An 18,494-nucleotide genomic window follows, 5' to 3' on the forward strand; every position below is an offset into this window, starting at 1 on the left:
CACCTGTCAGACTGGCTATCATCAACAAATCAACAAACGACAAGTGCTGGAGAGGATGTGGACAAAAAGGAACACTTGTGCACTGCTGGTGGGAATGCAGACTGGTGCAGCCACTATGGAAGACAGTATGGAGTTTCCTTAAAAAACTGAAAATGGAACTCCCATTTGACCCTGTGATCCCACTTCTAGGAATATATCCCAAGAAACTAGAAACACCAATCAGAAAGGATATATGCACCCCTATGTTCATAGCAGCACAATTCACCATAGCTAAGATCTGGAAACAGCCTAAGTGCCCATCAGTAGATGAATGGATTAGAAAACTGTGGTACATCTACACGATGGAATACTATGCTGCTCTAAAAAGGAAGGAACTCTTACCATTTGGAATGTCATGGATGGAACTGGAGAGCATTATGCTAAGTGAAATAAGCCAGTCAATGAAGGAAAAATACCACATGATCTCACTCATTCATGGATAATAGAGACCATTATAAACTTTTGAACAATAATAGATACAGAGGCAGAGCTGCCTCAAACAGATTGTCAAACTGCAGCGAGAAGGCCGGGGAGGGTTGGGGGGCAGGAGGTAGTGGGTAAGAGATCAACTAAACGACTTGTATGCATGCATATAAGCATAACCAGTGGACATAAGACATTGGGGGATAGGGGAGGCTAGGGGACTGTCTAGGGCGGGGGGATAAAATGGACACATATGTAATACCCTATGTAATACTTTAAGCAATAAATTTATAAAAATAAAAAAAATAAAAAGATGGAACGGACATCATCCAGAACCACAGGAAGGCTGGCTGAGTGGAAATTCTACAACTAGGAGGAAAGAGAATATCATACCCAGACTCAGAGGAGGCGCAGTGCTGAAGTGAAATACTAAGGTGCGGAGTGCGCGCAGAGCAGGCTGGCGGCGGAGGGCACGGTTGTTGTTTTTAATCAGGAGGGAGTTTCAGACTCTGAGCTCCAGATCCGGGCGAGTCTCTAGGGACCCAGACTCAAACGGGAGAAGCGGGACTGTCTGGCTTCGGTCGGAACTCGAAGGCAGCTTTCTCTCCGAGGTTTGCAGCGGTTGCTGGGACTCTGTGAGGCAGAGCCCCTAGGGACGGAACTGAGAGCAGCCATAACTGCTCACTCCGCCCGCCCTGTTTGATCCCATGCGACCCGCCCCGCCCAAGCCCTGCACAGAGCCATTTGCCAGATAGCCTCAGCAAAGGCTAGATTAGCACCTCCCCAGAGGACAGAAGTTTTTCCACTGCAGATACAGCTGACTCTCACAGCCAGTTGGCCAGGAGGTCAAATACCCCCAGTATTAACTACAACAATCAAGGCTTAACTACAACAAGACTGCGCACAAAGACCACTAGGGGTGCACCAAGAAAGCATAAAAAAAAAATGCGGAGACAAAGAAACAGGACAAAATTGTCAATGGAAGATATAGAGTTCAGAACCACACTTTTAAGGTCTCTCAAGAACTGTCTAGAAGCTGCCGATGAACTTAATGAGATCTACAAGAAATCTAATGAGACCCTCGATGTTATGATAAAGAACCAACTAGAAATTAAGCATACACTGACTGAAATAAAGAATACTATACAGACTCCCAACAGCAGACCAGAGGAGCGCAAGAATCAAGTCAAAGATTTGAAATGCGAAGAAGCAAAAAACACCCAACTGGAAAAGCAAAATGAAAAAAGAATCCGAAAATACGAAGATAGTGTAAGGAGCCTCTGGGACAGCTTCAAGCGTACCAACATCAGAATTATAGGGGTGCCAGAAGATGAGAGAGAGCAAGATACTGAAAACCTATTTGAAGAAATAATGACAGAAAACTTACCCCACCTGGTGAAAGAAATAGACTTACAGGTCCAAGAAGCACAGAGAACCCCAAACAAAAGGAATCCAAAGAGGACCACACCAACACACATCATAATTAAAATGCCAAGAGCAAAAGACAAAGAGAAAATCCTAAAAGCAGCAAGAGAAAGAAATTCAGTTACCTACAAGGGAATACCCATACGACTGTCAGCTGATTTCTCAACAGAAACTTTGCAGGCCAGAAGGGAGTGGCAAGAAATATTCAAAGTGATGAATACCAAGAACCTACAACCAAGATTACTTTATCCAGCAAAGCTATCATTCAGAACTGAAGGTCAGATAAAGAGCTTCACAGATAAGGAAAAGCTAAAGGAGTTCATCACCACCAAACCAGGATTATATGAAATGCTGAAAGGTATCCTTTAAGAAGAGGAAGAAGAAGAAAAAGGTAAAGATACAAATTATGAACAACAAACATGCATCTATCAACAAGTGAATCTAAGAATCAAGTGAACAAATAATCTGGTGATCATAATAGAATCAGGGACATAGAAAGGGAATGGACTGACTATTCTTGGGGGGGAAAGGGGTGTGGGAGATGCGGGAAGAGACTGGACAAAAATCGTGCACCTATGGATGAGGACAGTGGGTGGGGAGTGAGGGCGGAGGGTGGGGCGGGAACTGGGAGGAGTGGAGTTATGGGGGGGAAAAAGAGGAACCAATGTTATAATCTGATCAATAAAGATTTAATTTTAAAAAAAACTATCAGATTAATTTCCCCAAAACACTAATTTTAACTATCTCATTTTCCTAAAAACTCTTCAATAACATTTGCTATCCACTGAAGTAATGATTATTAACACCTATAATGACTAAGGTGATTTGCCTGGCAATGCCAGACTTTGTACTAAGTTTTCTATATATGTTGTTTCTAGTTTTACAAAAACCCGGCACAGTATGAATCATTCTCTTCATTTTTACCTTTGAAAATTTTTTGAGCTATTTTCACATTTTGCTACTATGAACAAGTTCACAATTAACATTTTAAAAAGTTTATCTTTACAAACAGCAGTGTGGTGGCTGCCAGAAGGAAGGGGGTGGTGAAGAAGAGGTCCTAATACTAATATATGGTGACAGAAGATTTGACTTTGGGTGGTGGATACAATATACAGATCTTGTAACATAGAGACCCACACCTGAAACCTCTATGTTCATGTTGACCAATGGCACCCCAATATATTTAATAAAAAAAAAAATAAAGTGTATCTTTATAGATGAAATTCTTAAGAGTGGAACTATGACGTCAAAGAATATGCATTTTAAATCTGTATAGATACAAGCAAATTTCTGGCAAAAAAAAAAAAAAGCTGAAATTAATTTACACTCCTAAGAACAAGACAATTCACTTGTACAATTGCCTACACTGAATGTTATATCTATTTTTAAAATTTCTGCTTAGTCCAATGGATTAAAAAGTTACATCTCACTATTGTTTTCACAGTAGTTGTATTTCTTATCTTGCTAAGTCTCCAACGAAAAGAGGTAAAAGAATACATTCATCAAATCTCGAATGCTTGGCATAGTTCCCTTCTGTTCCCTGAATGCTCAGCATTCTGATAGAACTCACTATCTACCTGTATATATATCCCCATCTCTTAAATACATGGGTAAGCCTCAAACACAAAACACAAATTATTAAATCTAACAGAAAAATTTCTCAAAAAGTGAGTTACTATAAATTATAATGCTATGCTGCACCAAAATTATATGATAACATGGGGGAAATATATTTTAAAAAACAGAAAGATAGCTAGAACACTATCCCTTTAAACTACTATCCCTCTTTTCCAGGAGCAGGTAGTTTTACTTTTCAAAGCTCTCTTTTAAACTCTAAGAATTTCTTTTCTTTTTCTTTCTTTTTTTAATTTTTTCCTTTTAATAATTTCAGAGAGGAAGGGAGAGGGAAAGAGAGAAACATTAATGATGAAAGAGAATAATTGATCGCTGCCTCCTGCACAACCCCCACTAGGGATCGAGCCCACAACCTGGGCATGTGTCCTTGACCGGAATTGAACCTGAGACCCTTCAGTCTGCAGGCTGACGCTCTATCCACTGAGCCAAACCAGCTAGGACAAGAATTTCTTTTCTTAATCCTAACATGCCTCACAGCTGCTCATCAGTATTCCTTTATGGCTCAGAATATTAGGAGTCCAGAGGAAAAACAGAGAATGAAAAACAGTTCGAAAATAAAATCTGCTTGCTCGGCACATTAAAATTACTGAAAATTGCTACTTATGAGAGTTACTTGTAGCTTTGTTTTTTCCATGAATTATTTAGGCAAAACAAATAAGACATGGTTTTACTTAAATCTTGTACGACAGAGATTGTATGTCATCTGATCCAACTTCGTGTAAATTAAGCTTAAGTAATAATGTCCCCTACATGAAATTTATAAAAAACTTAGTACACTTTTACATTTGGCTCACTGTATACTTTCTAAAGCAAATATATACCATAAATTCAGGATATTTTTCAATAAATCATTTTTATTTATTGCTATTAATTAAAAACAACAATATATCAAATAAAGCACAAATAATTTTTCTATAAGCAAACTAAACATTACGTTGTTGTTGTTTTTTAATTCTTTCTTGTTTAAAGCAGCGGTTCTCAACCTGTGGATTGTGACCCCTCTGGCGGTCGAACGACCCTTTCACAAGGGTCGCCTAAGACCATCCTGCATATCAGATATTTACATTATGATTCATAACAGTAGCAACATTACAATTATGAAGTAGCAACGAAAATAATTTTATGGTTGGGGGTCACAACATGAGGAACTGTTTTAAAGGGCCAGAAGGTTGAGAACCACTGGACTTTAAAGTATTACATATGTCTCCTTTTTCCCGGGAGTTCCATTTTTAATTTTTTGAGGAAACTCCATTCAGGTTTCCACAGTGGCTACACATTACACTTGGTTTTTGAAGAGCAATAAAAACAACAGAACCAGAAATTAATGGGGAGTAAAGCTCCATATTTGATTAAATTCCAAACACAAGATTAGTATTAAACATAAAAAACTTTGTACCCTGGCTGGGTGATTCAGTTGGTTGGTTGAAGCCTCATCCCATACACCAAATGGTTTCAGGTTCGATTCCTGGTCAGGGTATATACCTAAGTTTCGGGTTAGATCCCTGTCGGGCATGTAAGGGAAGCAACCAATGGATGTTTCTTTCTTTCTTTCTTTCTTTCTTTCTTTCTTTTCTTTCTTTCTTTCTTTCTTTCTTTCTTTCTTTCTTTCTTTCTTTCTCTTTCTTTCTCTCTCTCTCTCTCTCTCTCTCTCTCTCTCTCTCTCTCTTTCTCTAGTAAATATATCAACATATCCTCAGTTGAAGAAAAAAAAAATTCCCCCCAACTTCTACCAGTCTTCTAGACAAAAGTTTCCACTAACATGATAATCTATCGCCACTATGTTGGAAATCAGAATTCTAATAATATACCCAGTTTGGAATAATAACTGTCAAATTTCAATGGTTGGTCACCAATCACACAAACAATATTTATATGGCATAAAAAAAATCTGTAAACAATTTCATTTTATTGTGAATTTACCAACTATAACCAGATATTCCAAAAGGAGCATCTTAAATGGCATACTACAATGGGAAAAGTGTTTTTCTTTTGGGGGAGGGTGGATTTTAATGGTAGGAAAATTATATCCCAAGTAAGAATCTTACCATGATGCACACAAAAAGAAGGTTAGTTATCACTAGCCGCCTATTTTTATAATGAACAAAAATATAGAGTAATACTGCCTTCTATTTACAAACCGTCCTTTTCATGATAGTTGAAAAGTTTTCTTGCAGGTTATTGTTTTATAATTCTTAATGTAATAATATGTATTTAATCCTTCCAAAACATTCACTGAATTTACTATGTAGAAATCGTTAGGACAGATAACAAAAGGGAAACAAAGACTGATGAGACCAAATTTCTTGTCTCAAGAGGACAATAAAATACAAAAAAAAAAGTCATAATTTTAACATAATATGGAAAGTGGTAGACAAAAGAAGAAATTTAAAAAAAAAAATGTTCTGGCCTGCATGGCTCAGTGGTTAAGCATCGACCTATGAACCAGGAAGTCGAGGTTCAATTCCTGATCAGGGCTCAATCCCCAGTGTGGGGTATGCAGGAGGCAGCCGGGCAAGATTCTTTCTCATCACTGATGTTTCTCTCTCTCTCTCCCTCTCCCTTCCTCTTTGAAATAAATATATATATATATATATATATATATATATATATATATATGTATATATATTTAAAATAAATAAATAAATAAATGTTGTAGAAGACAGAGGAAAGAGATTAGTTCTCACCAGAAGGATATGGAAAACTGTCTTGGTAGGGGTACCCATGTGAATTGTGCCTCTAAGGATCGATAGTAAGTGGAAATGTGGGAGGAGAGGACACTGGAGAAAGAGTGATGATGATGAAAGGTAAGGAATAGGAAAGAGCCAGCCATGTTTGGGAATAGCATAAAGTCTGGCTTGGCTGAGGCATAGCCCTGTTAAGGAAAATGGAGAAGGTTAGAAAGAAAATTAGTGAGAAAGCATGAGTCATAAATTCTACACTATTTTCTCTAACATGAATCCCCTGATAGAAATAATCTTTCTTATCTTTATTTATGGAGAATTTAAACACCTCGTAATATTTTCTTCCCTGAATTGAAGTCATTTGTGTACTTGTCTTATTTTCCACAAGATGACGATGAGCTCCTCATGAGCAGGACCCACATTTGGTTCATTTTTATGCCTTGAACATACTGATAGATACCAAATATGCATTTTTTAAAATGATTAGATAATGCATGAATAAATATATTGGCCATGTCATTTAACTTCTGTGGGACTCAGATACTCCTTTTTACCAGGAGTTTGAAAACTTTTTCTATAAAGGGCCATACAATCAACATTTTAGGCTTCACAGGCTATTTGATCTGTTACAGCCAGGCAATTCTGCTGTTGTAGAGCAAAAGAAGCCCAGACCACACGTAAATGAACAAGCATGGCTGTGTGCCAATAAAACTTAATTTACAAACACAGGCAGCAGGCCCCACTTGGCCCATGAACCACAGTTTAGAGACACTCACTTATACAAACTTAAATTTAACGCATGATATTGTACAAGTACATTTTAAATGTCAGTATTATATAGAAATTATTTTCTTATGTAATGACAGAACCTCAGCCAAAATTTCAAACAAGGAGATAAAAAAAAAAAGGAGGTATAAATAGGAAAATGTAAATACACTGCATAAAACCTGGTGAATCTGGACCTTTGGATAGTTCCACCAAATTTGCCCTCTCCCGACACTTATTACCATTACCATCTGTGTGACCTTAACTCACAATCTCTTTAGGCCTTAAATTTTTTTTCTATTTTATTTTTATTCTTAAATTACAGATTACATTCAATATTATTTTGTATTAGTTTCAGACGAACAGCCTAGTGGTTAGTCTATCATATACTTAACAAAGTGTTCTCCCAATATCTCCAATACTAACCTGACACCATACATAGTTATTACAATATTACTGACTATATTCTTCAGGCCTTAATTTTTAATCAGTAAAGAAAGTAAATTGGTTAAAATAGATAATTCTAAGATAGAACTCCATGACCTTTAGAATTGTTCCAAATTAAATTTATAGATTTTAAGTGAAAATTTTATCTAGAAAATGATTACATTCATAAATAATTTTAATCCATGGCAGAACAAAATACCAAGTATACCACAGAAACAAAGTATAACATATTAGGATAATAAACTAAGATAATCTAATACCTAGAATAATAACTGATCTAATGAGCTTTTTGAAACATTATTCATAATCATATTTTAGTATCGGAAAACTAAGGTTTCAGTAACATCTTGAATGTAGTTATAAATACACCAGGAAAATCAGTTTAATAGCAAATACAGGTTAATTCACCTAACCAGGATGGTGATATCAGGAGGATATTCAGATTGTAATAAAACTTTTCCCAAAATAGAGAAGGTAGTAAGATATGATCTTAAATGCCACAATATACAGTAAAATGGAAAAAAAACAGAATCTTATTCTGGCTTCACATTCCAATCACATGGTAAAATAATGAATCACTGAACACCCTGACATATTTAGTGAAAACTGGGTTTTTTAAAGTTAAAAGTCGAAGGCAATATATAATAAACTAGTGTCACTCATTAGGTGTATGGTGATTTTATAACTTTTCCACGTTTACTCTTCAAATCAAGACAGGTTACAAAATAAAAACTCTTTACTTTTCACAAACTATTTTCAAAGAACTGTTTTGTCAGTTAAAATTCTCTCATTCACCACTACCCATATTTACAAAAGTAACTCCATTACACTGCTTTCTGAAATGTAAATTAACAGTTTTTGGTTCATTACAAACTTACCAAACATTTGGCAAATTCTTTGTTTTCTGAAAGGAATCCATACCCTGGATGCACCTTAGAAATGAAAACAAAAGGCACTTTAAATTTTATCAGAGAATACAGTCAGCAAAATATAGAGTGTAGTTATGGGTTTGCTGTTCAAGGGCCCTTGAGTAAGGTTACTTCTCTCACATAGTGATCAGCTCCCACTCACATTCCTGAGTACAGACTCAGATTCCAAGACATGGCCTGTTTCACAATCACTTCATGCACACTACCTTTTTCCTAACCACAATGAGGGCCATCTACCTACATGTCTACCTGTCCACCTGCATTTGACTACCTATTCAACACAACTCACACTCTCCCTGTTTTCTGAAGCTAACCTTGGCCACAAGCCTAAAAATTTTTCTAATAACTGGTGAATCAAAGAATTATGTTGAAGAAAATCTTTTGCAAGATAGATTTGAAAAACTTTTCATTCCCTTTACAGTACCAGGAACTGCTACTTTCCAAAACCCTGGTTACAAGCCAAGTAACATATTTTATTCCTGACATTAATGTACTCAGCCTTTAACAATGAGCAGTTTCTGAAAAATGTAACCAAAATGGAAGTTTGGTTTATACTATTTCTTTTTACTCTGAATGCTTTTTTCTTTTAACATCTATTCTTCTTTTCCTCCTCACCCCACTTGGCCATCCACAACCTCTTTATGCTATGCAAGCCACACTGTTACAGTCTAAATTCTACCATCCTGTTCTAATCAAGTGATTTTTGCCTCTACCACATTGGCCAAACATAAATTTAGCCACTCTGTTATCAGTCAGTATTGAATATGTTTCCAGTAAAACAATTCTGCTATAAGGAAAGTCAAATTCCTGAAGAGGCTGGTATTATAATCTAGAAGAAGCTACACATCCAAGATTTTTAAATTCTGAACCAAGGTTTATTTATAAACATGCAACAGAATAATTTAAACTACTGCAGCACAGGATAAAAGCTTCACCCCACCAATCTCATTTTATATAAACATCGCATTCTGACAAGCTACAGTTTTACTTTCATTAACTCAACTAATAAACTGTAAACATCCATAATATGGGTTCACAAATTCAGCTTCTCATTTAAACATACATTTCTTTCAAAAAAAATGTGAAAACTAATTGAAGCACTTCAGGTTAATTGCTGGTGTCAGCTGCTTCCATTCAATTTTAGAGATAACTGCTTAGTTTTAACCTTATATATAATTAGTTCTGACATAAAAACGCACACAACAACAACAAAACACTATTTCTGATGTCAGAAACCCATCTTTCCTTGGATTCCACTTCATTCAAACAGAATGGGGGTGGGCAGAATTACTGATTCCTCCAAGCAAGTTATATGTAACCTATTGACATAATCCAAGTAAAATCATTACCGATTACATTGTTTATATTTCTTGAAGTATATCTAGGTGTACAGTTTTTAAGTGATTAAAATAGAATTTAAACTGGGGCCTTTTGGATCCTGTTTATAATACAGAATTTTTTTTTAATGTTCTTATTACATAGAAAGGGTTAATACTCAAACTAATTGCGATTTCTTTTTTTCCCCCTAGCAAATTTGGAAATGAACTGAAACTGCTCCCTGGCGTGAAAGCTGAATCCAGCAGCCACCTGCAGGACCAGCGACCAACACTGCCCGGTGCCACAAAGCCTGATTTCCAGTAGCAAACTCAGCCACATGTAACTCAGGTGACATGAACCAACTGCAGCAGTGTTTTCAGTCATTCTTTCTTCTTTTCTTTTTAAGCTACAAACTCTAGCTTTCTGCTCACTACATACGGAACAGCTGCAGGAGAGATTCGTTCAGACTCACAGCCTGGGCCTTGGTTTCCCTGATGGCTTCCAGGATGGCCTCCATGTTGAGGTAGCTTTTACTGGTGGGCGCGGGGCCAACACACACAGCCTCATCCGCCATCTTCACGTGAACCTGAAGAGACCAACCTCCGCGTTAGCAGATGCTCCCAGAAAAAGCACTACCCCACCTACAAATACACACAACACTGCAATGATTGTTTCACGTTATCACTTATGGAGTCGAATTTCTTTTTGGATATGCACTAAAAAATTACAATGGAACCAATAAGCTCAGGAACTATATTAACCATAAGTTCATTTATTACAAGCCTGATCCACTGTGTAACCAAATAATTTCCATAATATTCCCTACCAATTTGAATAAGTAAAATCACAGCAAATAACTAGAGCCTCCGATTTGGTTCTGCTATACATAAATCTTGTATCAAAACTTCCGTGCTACATGTAAGCAGGGTCGCCCAAGATTTGAATAACAAGAGCTCATGCCCAGTTCTAAGCAAGCTCCCCAGGAAGTGGGGAGAATGAGAGGGACTGCATGAAGCGATGCAGTGAATGTCCCTGCACAGCATCGGGTCAGCACCATGCACAAATTAAAGCCCAGGACTAAAGAGTTCAATATCATCACACATGAATCAGAAAATTTTGAGAATCATTTAAATACTCTCACATTTAATCCTTGTCTACTTTACCTTTATTCCTGAAAAAAAAATGATATGTGCATTAAGTCCTAAATCTACTAAAATCTAAGGAATATATGCTCCATTTGAATACTATTCACTTTACAATGTTTTAAATCTATTTTTGCTTAATACAGGCTAGGCATTCAATACCAAAAAGAGTAAGCGGCTTACTTCTAAAAGAAATTACTCTTTTAAAATGATGAAGCCGCTCATATTTTTGAAATGGCTTTTCCTAACAGTTTTCCAGTTTAAGGAACTTCCGATCAGTTTCAATTTATTTTATAAGGCAGATATAAAAATTGGAATACATTCATATACCTAGACAGTTGTGATCCACCCTGCTACCCCACCAAAAGACTAAGGTGGCCCATACTTTTGCTTATTGCTTCAGCTGTGAAAAAATTTTTAAAGAAGCACTTTGTTTTAAATGAGATCTACAAAAAAAGTAAACCAAGAAAATCGTCTTTTAGAAAGCTCAGATTTTTCTTTATCAATTCAACATATTTTCCAATGAAAAAACTAGATTATGCATTAAATGGTAAAAGATATGTCTGAAGGATTTACAGATCAATATCTTAATATAACATATATATATATGTATATGTATGTGTATATATATATATATATATATATATATATATATATATTCTGCAATCTCTTTAAAAACATCTGCTTCAAGGAAAGACAGCCATGCTCAGGGATCCTAAATATTTCCTTGTTCAAAGCAAGGCTCTCCTTGTGGTTGTTTTTGCCCTGTTTACTCCCAAACTCAAATTGCTCCTCTTCCCTCAGACCAGAATGCCCCCTCCCCTATTACCCTGTGCCCAGTTCAGATCCTATTAGTAGCAATTTTTTTTGCTATAACTATTGTGTTTTTTTCTATAAGAAAGAAATTGAATACTAAATAATCCTTTAAATAAATAACACATGATACTGTATAAATAGAGAACTCTAAAGATCCCACCAAAAACAAAAATAAATAAAAATAAAGATCCCACCAAAAAAACTACTAGAACTAATAAATGAATTTGGTAAAGTAGCAGGATACAAAATAAATATCCAGAAACCACTTGCATTTTTATACACCAATAATGAACAATTAGAAAAGGAAACTCAGAAAACAATCCCATTTATAACTGCATAAAAAAACCTTGGAATAAATTTAACCAAAGATGTATTAAAGGAGACACGAATAAGTGTAAGCATATAACATGTTCATAGACAGAAAAAATTAACATCATTAAAAGCAATCTAAAGATTCAATGGAATTCCTATCAAGATAACAATGGCATATTTCATAGAACTAGAAGAAAATATCCCAAAAATTTATATGGAACCACAAAAGAACCTGAATAGCCACAGCAATCTTGAGAAAGAAGAACAAAGTTGAAGGACTCACACCAACCGATATCAAACTATACTACAAGGTCATAGTAATCAAAACAGAATGGTACTGGCATAAAAACAAACACATAGATCAACGGACTAGAACAGAGCACCCAGAAAAAAAACTCACGCCTTTATGGTCAATTATAACTGGTGCAGCCACTATGGAAAGAAGTATGAAGTTACCTCAAATAATAAAAAATGGAACTGCCTAAGAACACAGTGATTCCACTTCTGGGAATTTATCTGAAGAAACCCAAAACACTGATTTGAAAGAATATATGCACTCCTTTGTTCACTGCAGCATTATTTACAATAGCCAAGATTTGAAAGCAGCCCAAATGCCCATCAGTAGATGAGTGAGTAAAAAAAGCTGTGGTATATTTACACAATGAAATACTACTTGGCTAAAAAAATAAAAAAAAAAGGAAGAAAACCAAGATGGCGGCATAGGTAAACACCAGAAATTGCTGCCTCGCACAACCACTTCAGAAATACAACTAAAAGACAAAACAGGCATCATCCAGATCCACAGGAAGGCTGGCTGAGTGGAAATTCTACAACTAGCAGGAAAGAGGAAAGCACACTGAGACTCAGAGGAGGTGCGGAAGTAAAGTGCAGAGGTACGGAGGTGCATGCGGAAAGGGCTGGCAACTGAGGACTCAGTTGTCTTTTTCAATCAGGAGGGAGACACAAGCTCCCGACTGCTCTGAACTCCAGTTCCAGGCGAATCTGGGGACCCAGACTCATACAGGGAGAAACTGGACTGTCTGGAGGCAGGTGGGATTTGAGGGCGGCTTTCTCTCAGAGGTGCTTGCAGCGATTACCACGGGACCCTGAGACCTGGGGCCTCTTAGGGCAGGACTGTTTGCTCCACCCTGTTGATTCCCTGAGACCCCGCCCCACCCAAGCTGTGTGCAGAGGCTTTTGCATATGAATGGCCTGGCCCTTTGCAACCTGAAAATTACCTAACAAACTGCAGCTGGGTCAGAGAGACCCAGAACATCCAAAAGAAGGCCCAAGGGCCCACAGCAGCTTGCATTGCTTCACAGCTGGGCCTCATCTGGGCAACTCCAAACCCCAAACAAAGGAGAAGAATCTGTAGATCTCTCCATAGCTCCTGCTGGGTAGCCTCAGGCAGAGGCTAAATTAGCACCTCCTTAGAGATCCAAGAACCAGTGTACCCAGTGGTCAGAGTGGGACCATCTGGATTACAACTCCTCAGATCCATAAGGGGCACACTCAGGGGGCAGACACAGTGAGCACCAAAGCCCCATTGAAGCAAGTCTTGCCCCATAAGGGTTTCTCTAGCACAGAAGTTCCCCCACTGTAAACACAGCTGATTCTCACAGCCAATTGGCCTAGAGGTCAATTCCTCCCAGTGAGACCAATAACAATCAAGGCTTAACTACAACAAGACTGTGCACAAAGCCCACAAAGGGGTGCACCAAGAGTGTCCACCTCAGGTAATTGGGGAGGCTGAGCCACTGGGCCCTATAGGACACCTAGCACAGAAAGCCACTCTATCAACACAGGGAAGCAGCCAAAATGCAGAGACAAAGAAACAGGTCACAAATGACAGAAATGGAGGAAAGCAAACTACTGGATATAGAGTTCAAAACCACAGTTATAAGGTTTTTCAAGAATTTTCTAGAAACCGCCGATAAATTTAGTGAGACCCTCGATAAATCTAGTGAGACCCTCTAGGATATGAAAAAGGACCACCTAGAAATTAAGCATACACTGGCTGAAATAAAGAATATTATAAAGAGATCCAACAGCAGACTAGAGGATCACAAGAATCAAGTCAATGATTTGAAATACTAAGAAACAAAAAACACCCAACCAGAAAAACAAAAAGAAAAAAGAATCCAAAAAGATGAAGATAGTGTAAGGAGCCTCTGGGACAACTTCAAGTGAACCAACATCCGAATTATGGGGGTGCCAGAAGAAGAGAGAAAGCAAGATATTGAAAACCTATTTGAAGAAATAATGACGGAAAACTTCCCCCACCTGGTGAAAGTAATAGACTTACAAGTCCAGGAAGCGCAGAGAACCCCAAACAAAAGGAATCCAAAGAGGACCACACCAAGACACATCATAATTAAAATGCCAAGAGCAAAAGACAAAGAGAGAATCTTAAAAGTAGCAAGAGAAAAACAGTTAGTTACCTACAAGGGAGTACCCATAAGACTGTCAGCTGATTTCTCAATAGAAACTATGCAGGCCAGAAGGGAGTGGCTAGAAATAATCAAAATGATGAATAGCAAGAACCTACAACCAAAATTACTTTACCCAGCAAAGCTATCATTCAGAATTGAAGGTCAGATAAAGAGCTTCACAGATAAGGAAAAGCTAAAGGAGTTCATCACCACCAAACCAGTATTATATGAAATGCTGAAAGGTATCCTTTAAGAAGAGGAAGAAGAAAAAGGTAAAGATATAAATTATGAACAACAAATACATATTTAACAACAAGTGAATTTAAAAATCAAGTGAATAAATAAACTGATGAACAGAATAAACTGGTGAATATAATAGAATCAGGGGCATAGAAAGGGAGCGGACTGACAATTCTCGGGGGGAAAGGGGTGTGGGGGGTGCGGGAAGAGACTGGACAAAAATCGTACACCTATGGATGAGGACCGTGGAGGGGATAAGGGCAGAGGATGGGCTGGGAACCGGGTGGAGGGGAGCTATGGGGGGAAAAAAGAGGAACAACTGTAATAATCTGAACAATAAAGATTTAATTTAAAAAAAATGGAAGGAAATCTTACCCTTTGTGACCATATGGATAGACCTGGACAGTATTATGCTAAGTGAAATAACCCAGTCAGAGAAAGACAAGTACCATATTATTTCACTCATATATGGGATCTAATGAACAAAATAAACTAACAAACCAAATAGAAACAGATTCATAGATGCAGAGAACAGGCTGACCACTCTCAGAGGGGAGGGAGTTTGGGGGGATTGAGTGAAAAAGATGAAGGAATTGAGGAAAAAACAAACAAACAAACAAAAACCCTCATAGACACAGACAACAGTATGGTGATTAATAAAGGGACAAGGGGTGCTGGGAGATAGAAAAGGGTAAAGGAGGGATAAATGGTGATGGAAGGAGACTTAACTTTGGGTGATGAACACACAGTACAAGATACAGATGATGTATTATAGAATAGTACACCTGAAACCTATATAATTTTACTCACCAATGCCACCCCAACAAGTTCAATAAAAAAATATTTTTAAAAAGACTGCATTAACCAGGTGGGGATAAAGTATTTAAGATTAAATCCATACTTATTCTATATATATTTTATTTCCCTCCAATATTACCTATTATTAAAGATGCACTTAAAGCTTCATTGCTACTACTAGGTCTTTCCCAAGTACTTCAGCTTCATCTCCATTAATTTGAACTCCAATAGAACTTAGCACAAATTTTGGCCATTTAATTGTATCCTGTCCAGCAATGTTATTTAGACTGCTTTATAGATTTTATGTCTGTTATAATTTACACATTCTTCTCCTTGATATCATAAGGTCCTGCTAGACAGAAGTTGTGTCTTAAAATTCTTTTCTTTTAATCTCCTCCAGCATAGTGTATGTACTAAAAGCTTAACTCATGTACATGTGAATGGAAATTTATTTAATAACTTTCATTGTTTAGCCATTGTCCGCGTGCTAGAAGTCTAACTGCACAAAATTAAACCTTCTCCTCTTAGCAATACATATGGGAACTGAGGGTTGTATGGGGGGGAAAGAAATGAAAAGATATATACACACATATATGTGTATATTTATATGTCCAAAATTTCTACAATCAATATGCATCAAAAAGTAGAAAGGAAGAGAATCCTAATTGCATTTTGACTTATATACTCCCAGTCTTTTCTCTAAATATACTTTTGTAACCATACTGCATATGTAATTTTGCATCCTCTTGTTTTTTAACATCATATTAGACATTTTTTCCTCCATTATCACAAATTCTTTGTAATCATACTGAGAATGTAGCTCAAAGCCTAACATTTTAGGAGATGATTATACTGGTTGAATAAACATTCAAATAAATTAAACATCAAAAGCAGGTCAACACTGCCTATGGACTTTACAAAGAAAGGCAAAACACATGCCTTTCTTTGTAAAGGTTGGTTGATTTCCTTCCTTCTATGTCTCAGAAACAAACCTTACTTTATGGGAGAAAAGTATATTAGAAGCTCAACAATCCCACAGTCTAGTCCAGGGTCAGTATTAGCAAAATGCTGGGCAAAGCCATTTGATATGAAAAACTAGAATCCTCTGCGCTTCAGCTCCCAAGGAGCTATGAATAAGTCAACTATGAAAGGACAGTTTAAAAACTTTTAAAACTCAATTTCAATTTTGCTGTTATTGTACTAAATGTGTGAGGTTTTGTCTTTATCTTAATAATACAAAACAAGCTATTCAAGCACTACAAATGCTTTTCTGAAGGATGACTTACTTGACTAAGCTGACTAGATGTACTTATGTTTCAAAAAGTTCAACACCTTGAAAAATATAAATTCCTTTTTATATAGTTCAAATATATATAACAATCATGAACAGTTTAAACTAAGGTAAACTGATCAATTGACTAAAATATTGCTGGATATATTTTCAAAGAGAAAAACAATTTAAATACTAAGATTCAAGTAAAGCAGTCTTCATAAACTTGTCCAATAGGAAAGTTTCCAAAAGAAGTTTTTAAAAATTATTAGTTTCTTCCTCAAGCATTTAATTTTATATTTTGAACACTTTTATTCTTTAAATAAAGAGAAGAGCATTACCTGTATCATGGTGTTTTTCAACCTACAGGACAAAAAAAAGTCATCCTTATTGACATCTTAAAAATGAATTTAAATGCTTGGCTATAGATAGATTAAAAATTGTACCAGAATTTTAAAACTCTGAATTTGTGGAAAATTTTCTATTAGTCCATTAGATGCCTAAGATATGCTGAAAAGATACTGTGCTTGGTCCCTATCCTTATGAAATAAATTGGATCTTAGTGTTAAAAAGTAGGTTAGACCAGATCTGAGTCAAAGTTTTTAAATACCTTCTAAACTAGTACAAACTGAGAAAGATAGGGAACACAAGCAACTTTGAAGTTGTTTTCATGCTGGGAGATTTCTTGAAATCTATCACTTCAACAAGATCTGTAACTGCGTAGCCATTATTTACCATGACCATGAATATTTGAGTTTTCCTTGTGATATCCTTCAATGCAAACACTGGAGGATGACAAAATAAAGATTAAATGTATGCTTGCCTGAGAACAGCAGTGACTCACACAATCTGATCAGACTTCAGTATGCAGCAAATCTAACCAAATTCTCTAGCTTTACCAAGAAACACAAATTATCCTTACAGACTGAAAAGTTAAAGAAAGGAATGCCAAGTGCATCAATCTTGATTTGAAGAACTGGAAGGAATTAATTTACAAACAACCAGATAAAATCCTACTTCTAAGAAGAAACAGAAAAGAATCCTTCTCTCTACTTTATATAAGTGTCTAAAGTCTCAAGAGCAATTTGATCCCTAGAAAATGAACTTTTTTATGTCAGTAAATATTACATTTGCTCTGATTTCATTTTGTAAAACTAAATGTGTAGCGCCATGACACATTTATTCATGATTATTTTTGTATGACAGAATTGGGGGGGCGTGGGGGGGGGGGGTCAAGAGTGGCACTTTTGAGAACTCCTGGTCTACACTTTTATATAATGTATGAACCATAAAAAATATGGTTACAACCATATAAAATATTTTAGTGTGGTATTTTTAAACCATTAATAGTATTATTATGCTATATGTGTCATTCTACATGGTCTTCTTCAATCTTGTATATGTCTTAGAAATGTTCTCTGTCAATATGTAGAGATCTACCTCGTTCTTCTTTATTTTTAAATAAATTTTATTGATTTTATTACAGAGAGGAAGGGAGAGGAATAGAGAGTTACAAACATCAATGAGAAAGAAACATTGATTCAGCTGCTTCCTGCACGACCCCCAGTGGGGATGTGCCTGCAACCAAGGTACATGCCCTTGACTGGAATCGAACCTGGGACCCTTCAGTCCACAGGTCGACGCTCTATCCACTGAGCCAAACCAGTTAGGGCCTACCTCATTCTTTATAACTATCAAAGAATGCCCAGATATAGCTCTACCAGTTTCCCAAACATTCATTCCCCCTGCTGATGGACACTTTTCAGGGAGGAATCACTTGACTAGATGATCAAAATGAGGTTTCCTAACCAGACATCCTGTCA

The 18,494-nt window shown here is 36.7% G+C and overlaps 1 protein-coding gene across 1 annotated transcript in view; it reads right to left on the reverse strand.

Annotated features, from left to right (window-relative positions):
• The window catches only part of PCCA (propionyl-CoA carboxylase subunit alpha), a 382,136-nt gene that overhangs the window by 309,922 nt on the left and 53,720 nt on the right, over window positions 1-18,494 (reverse strand). The window contains exons 5-6 of the mRNA XM_081082496.1: window positions 10,134-10,247; window positions 8,294-8,347 (exon numbers count right to left, since the gene is read on the reverse strand). Coding sequence (XP_080938622.1) covers window positions 8,294-8,347; window positions 10,134-10,247 — 168 coding nt within the window. The remainder of the gene's footprint in view (window positions 1-8,293; window positions 8,348-10,133; window positions 10,248-18,494) is intronic.

The sequence above is a fragment of the Myotis nattereri genome (assembly GCF_964212035.1).
Source record: "Myotis nattereri genome assembly, chromosome: 2".
Classification (NCBI taxonomy): Eukaryota; Metazoa; Chordata; class Mammalia; order Chiroptera; family Vespertilionidae; genus Myotis; species Myotis nattereri.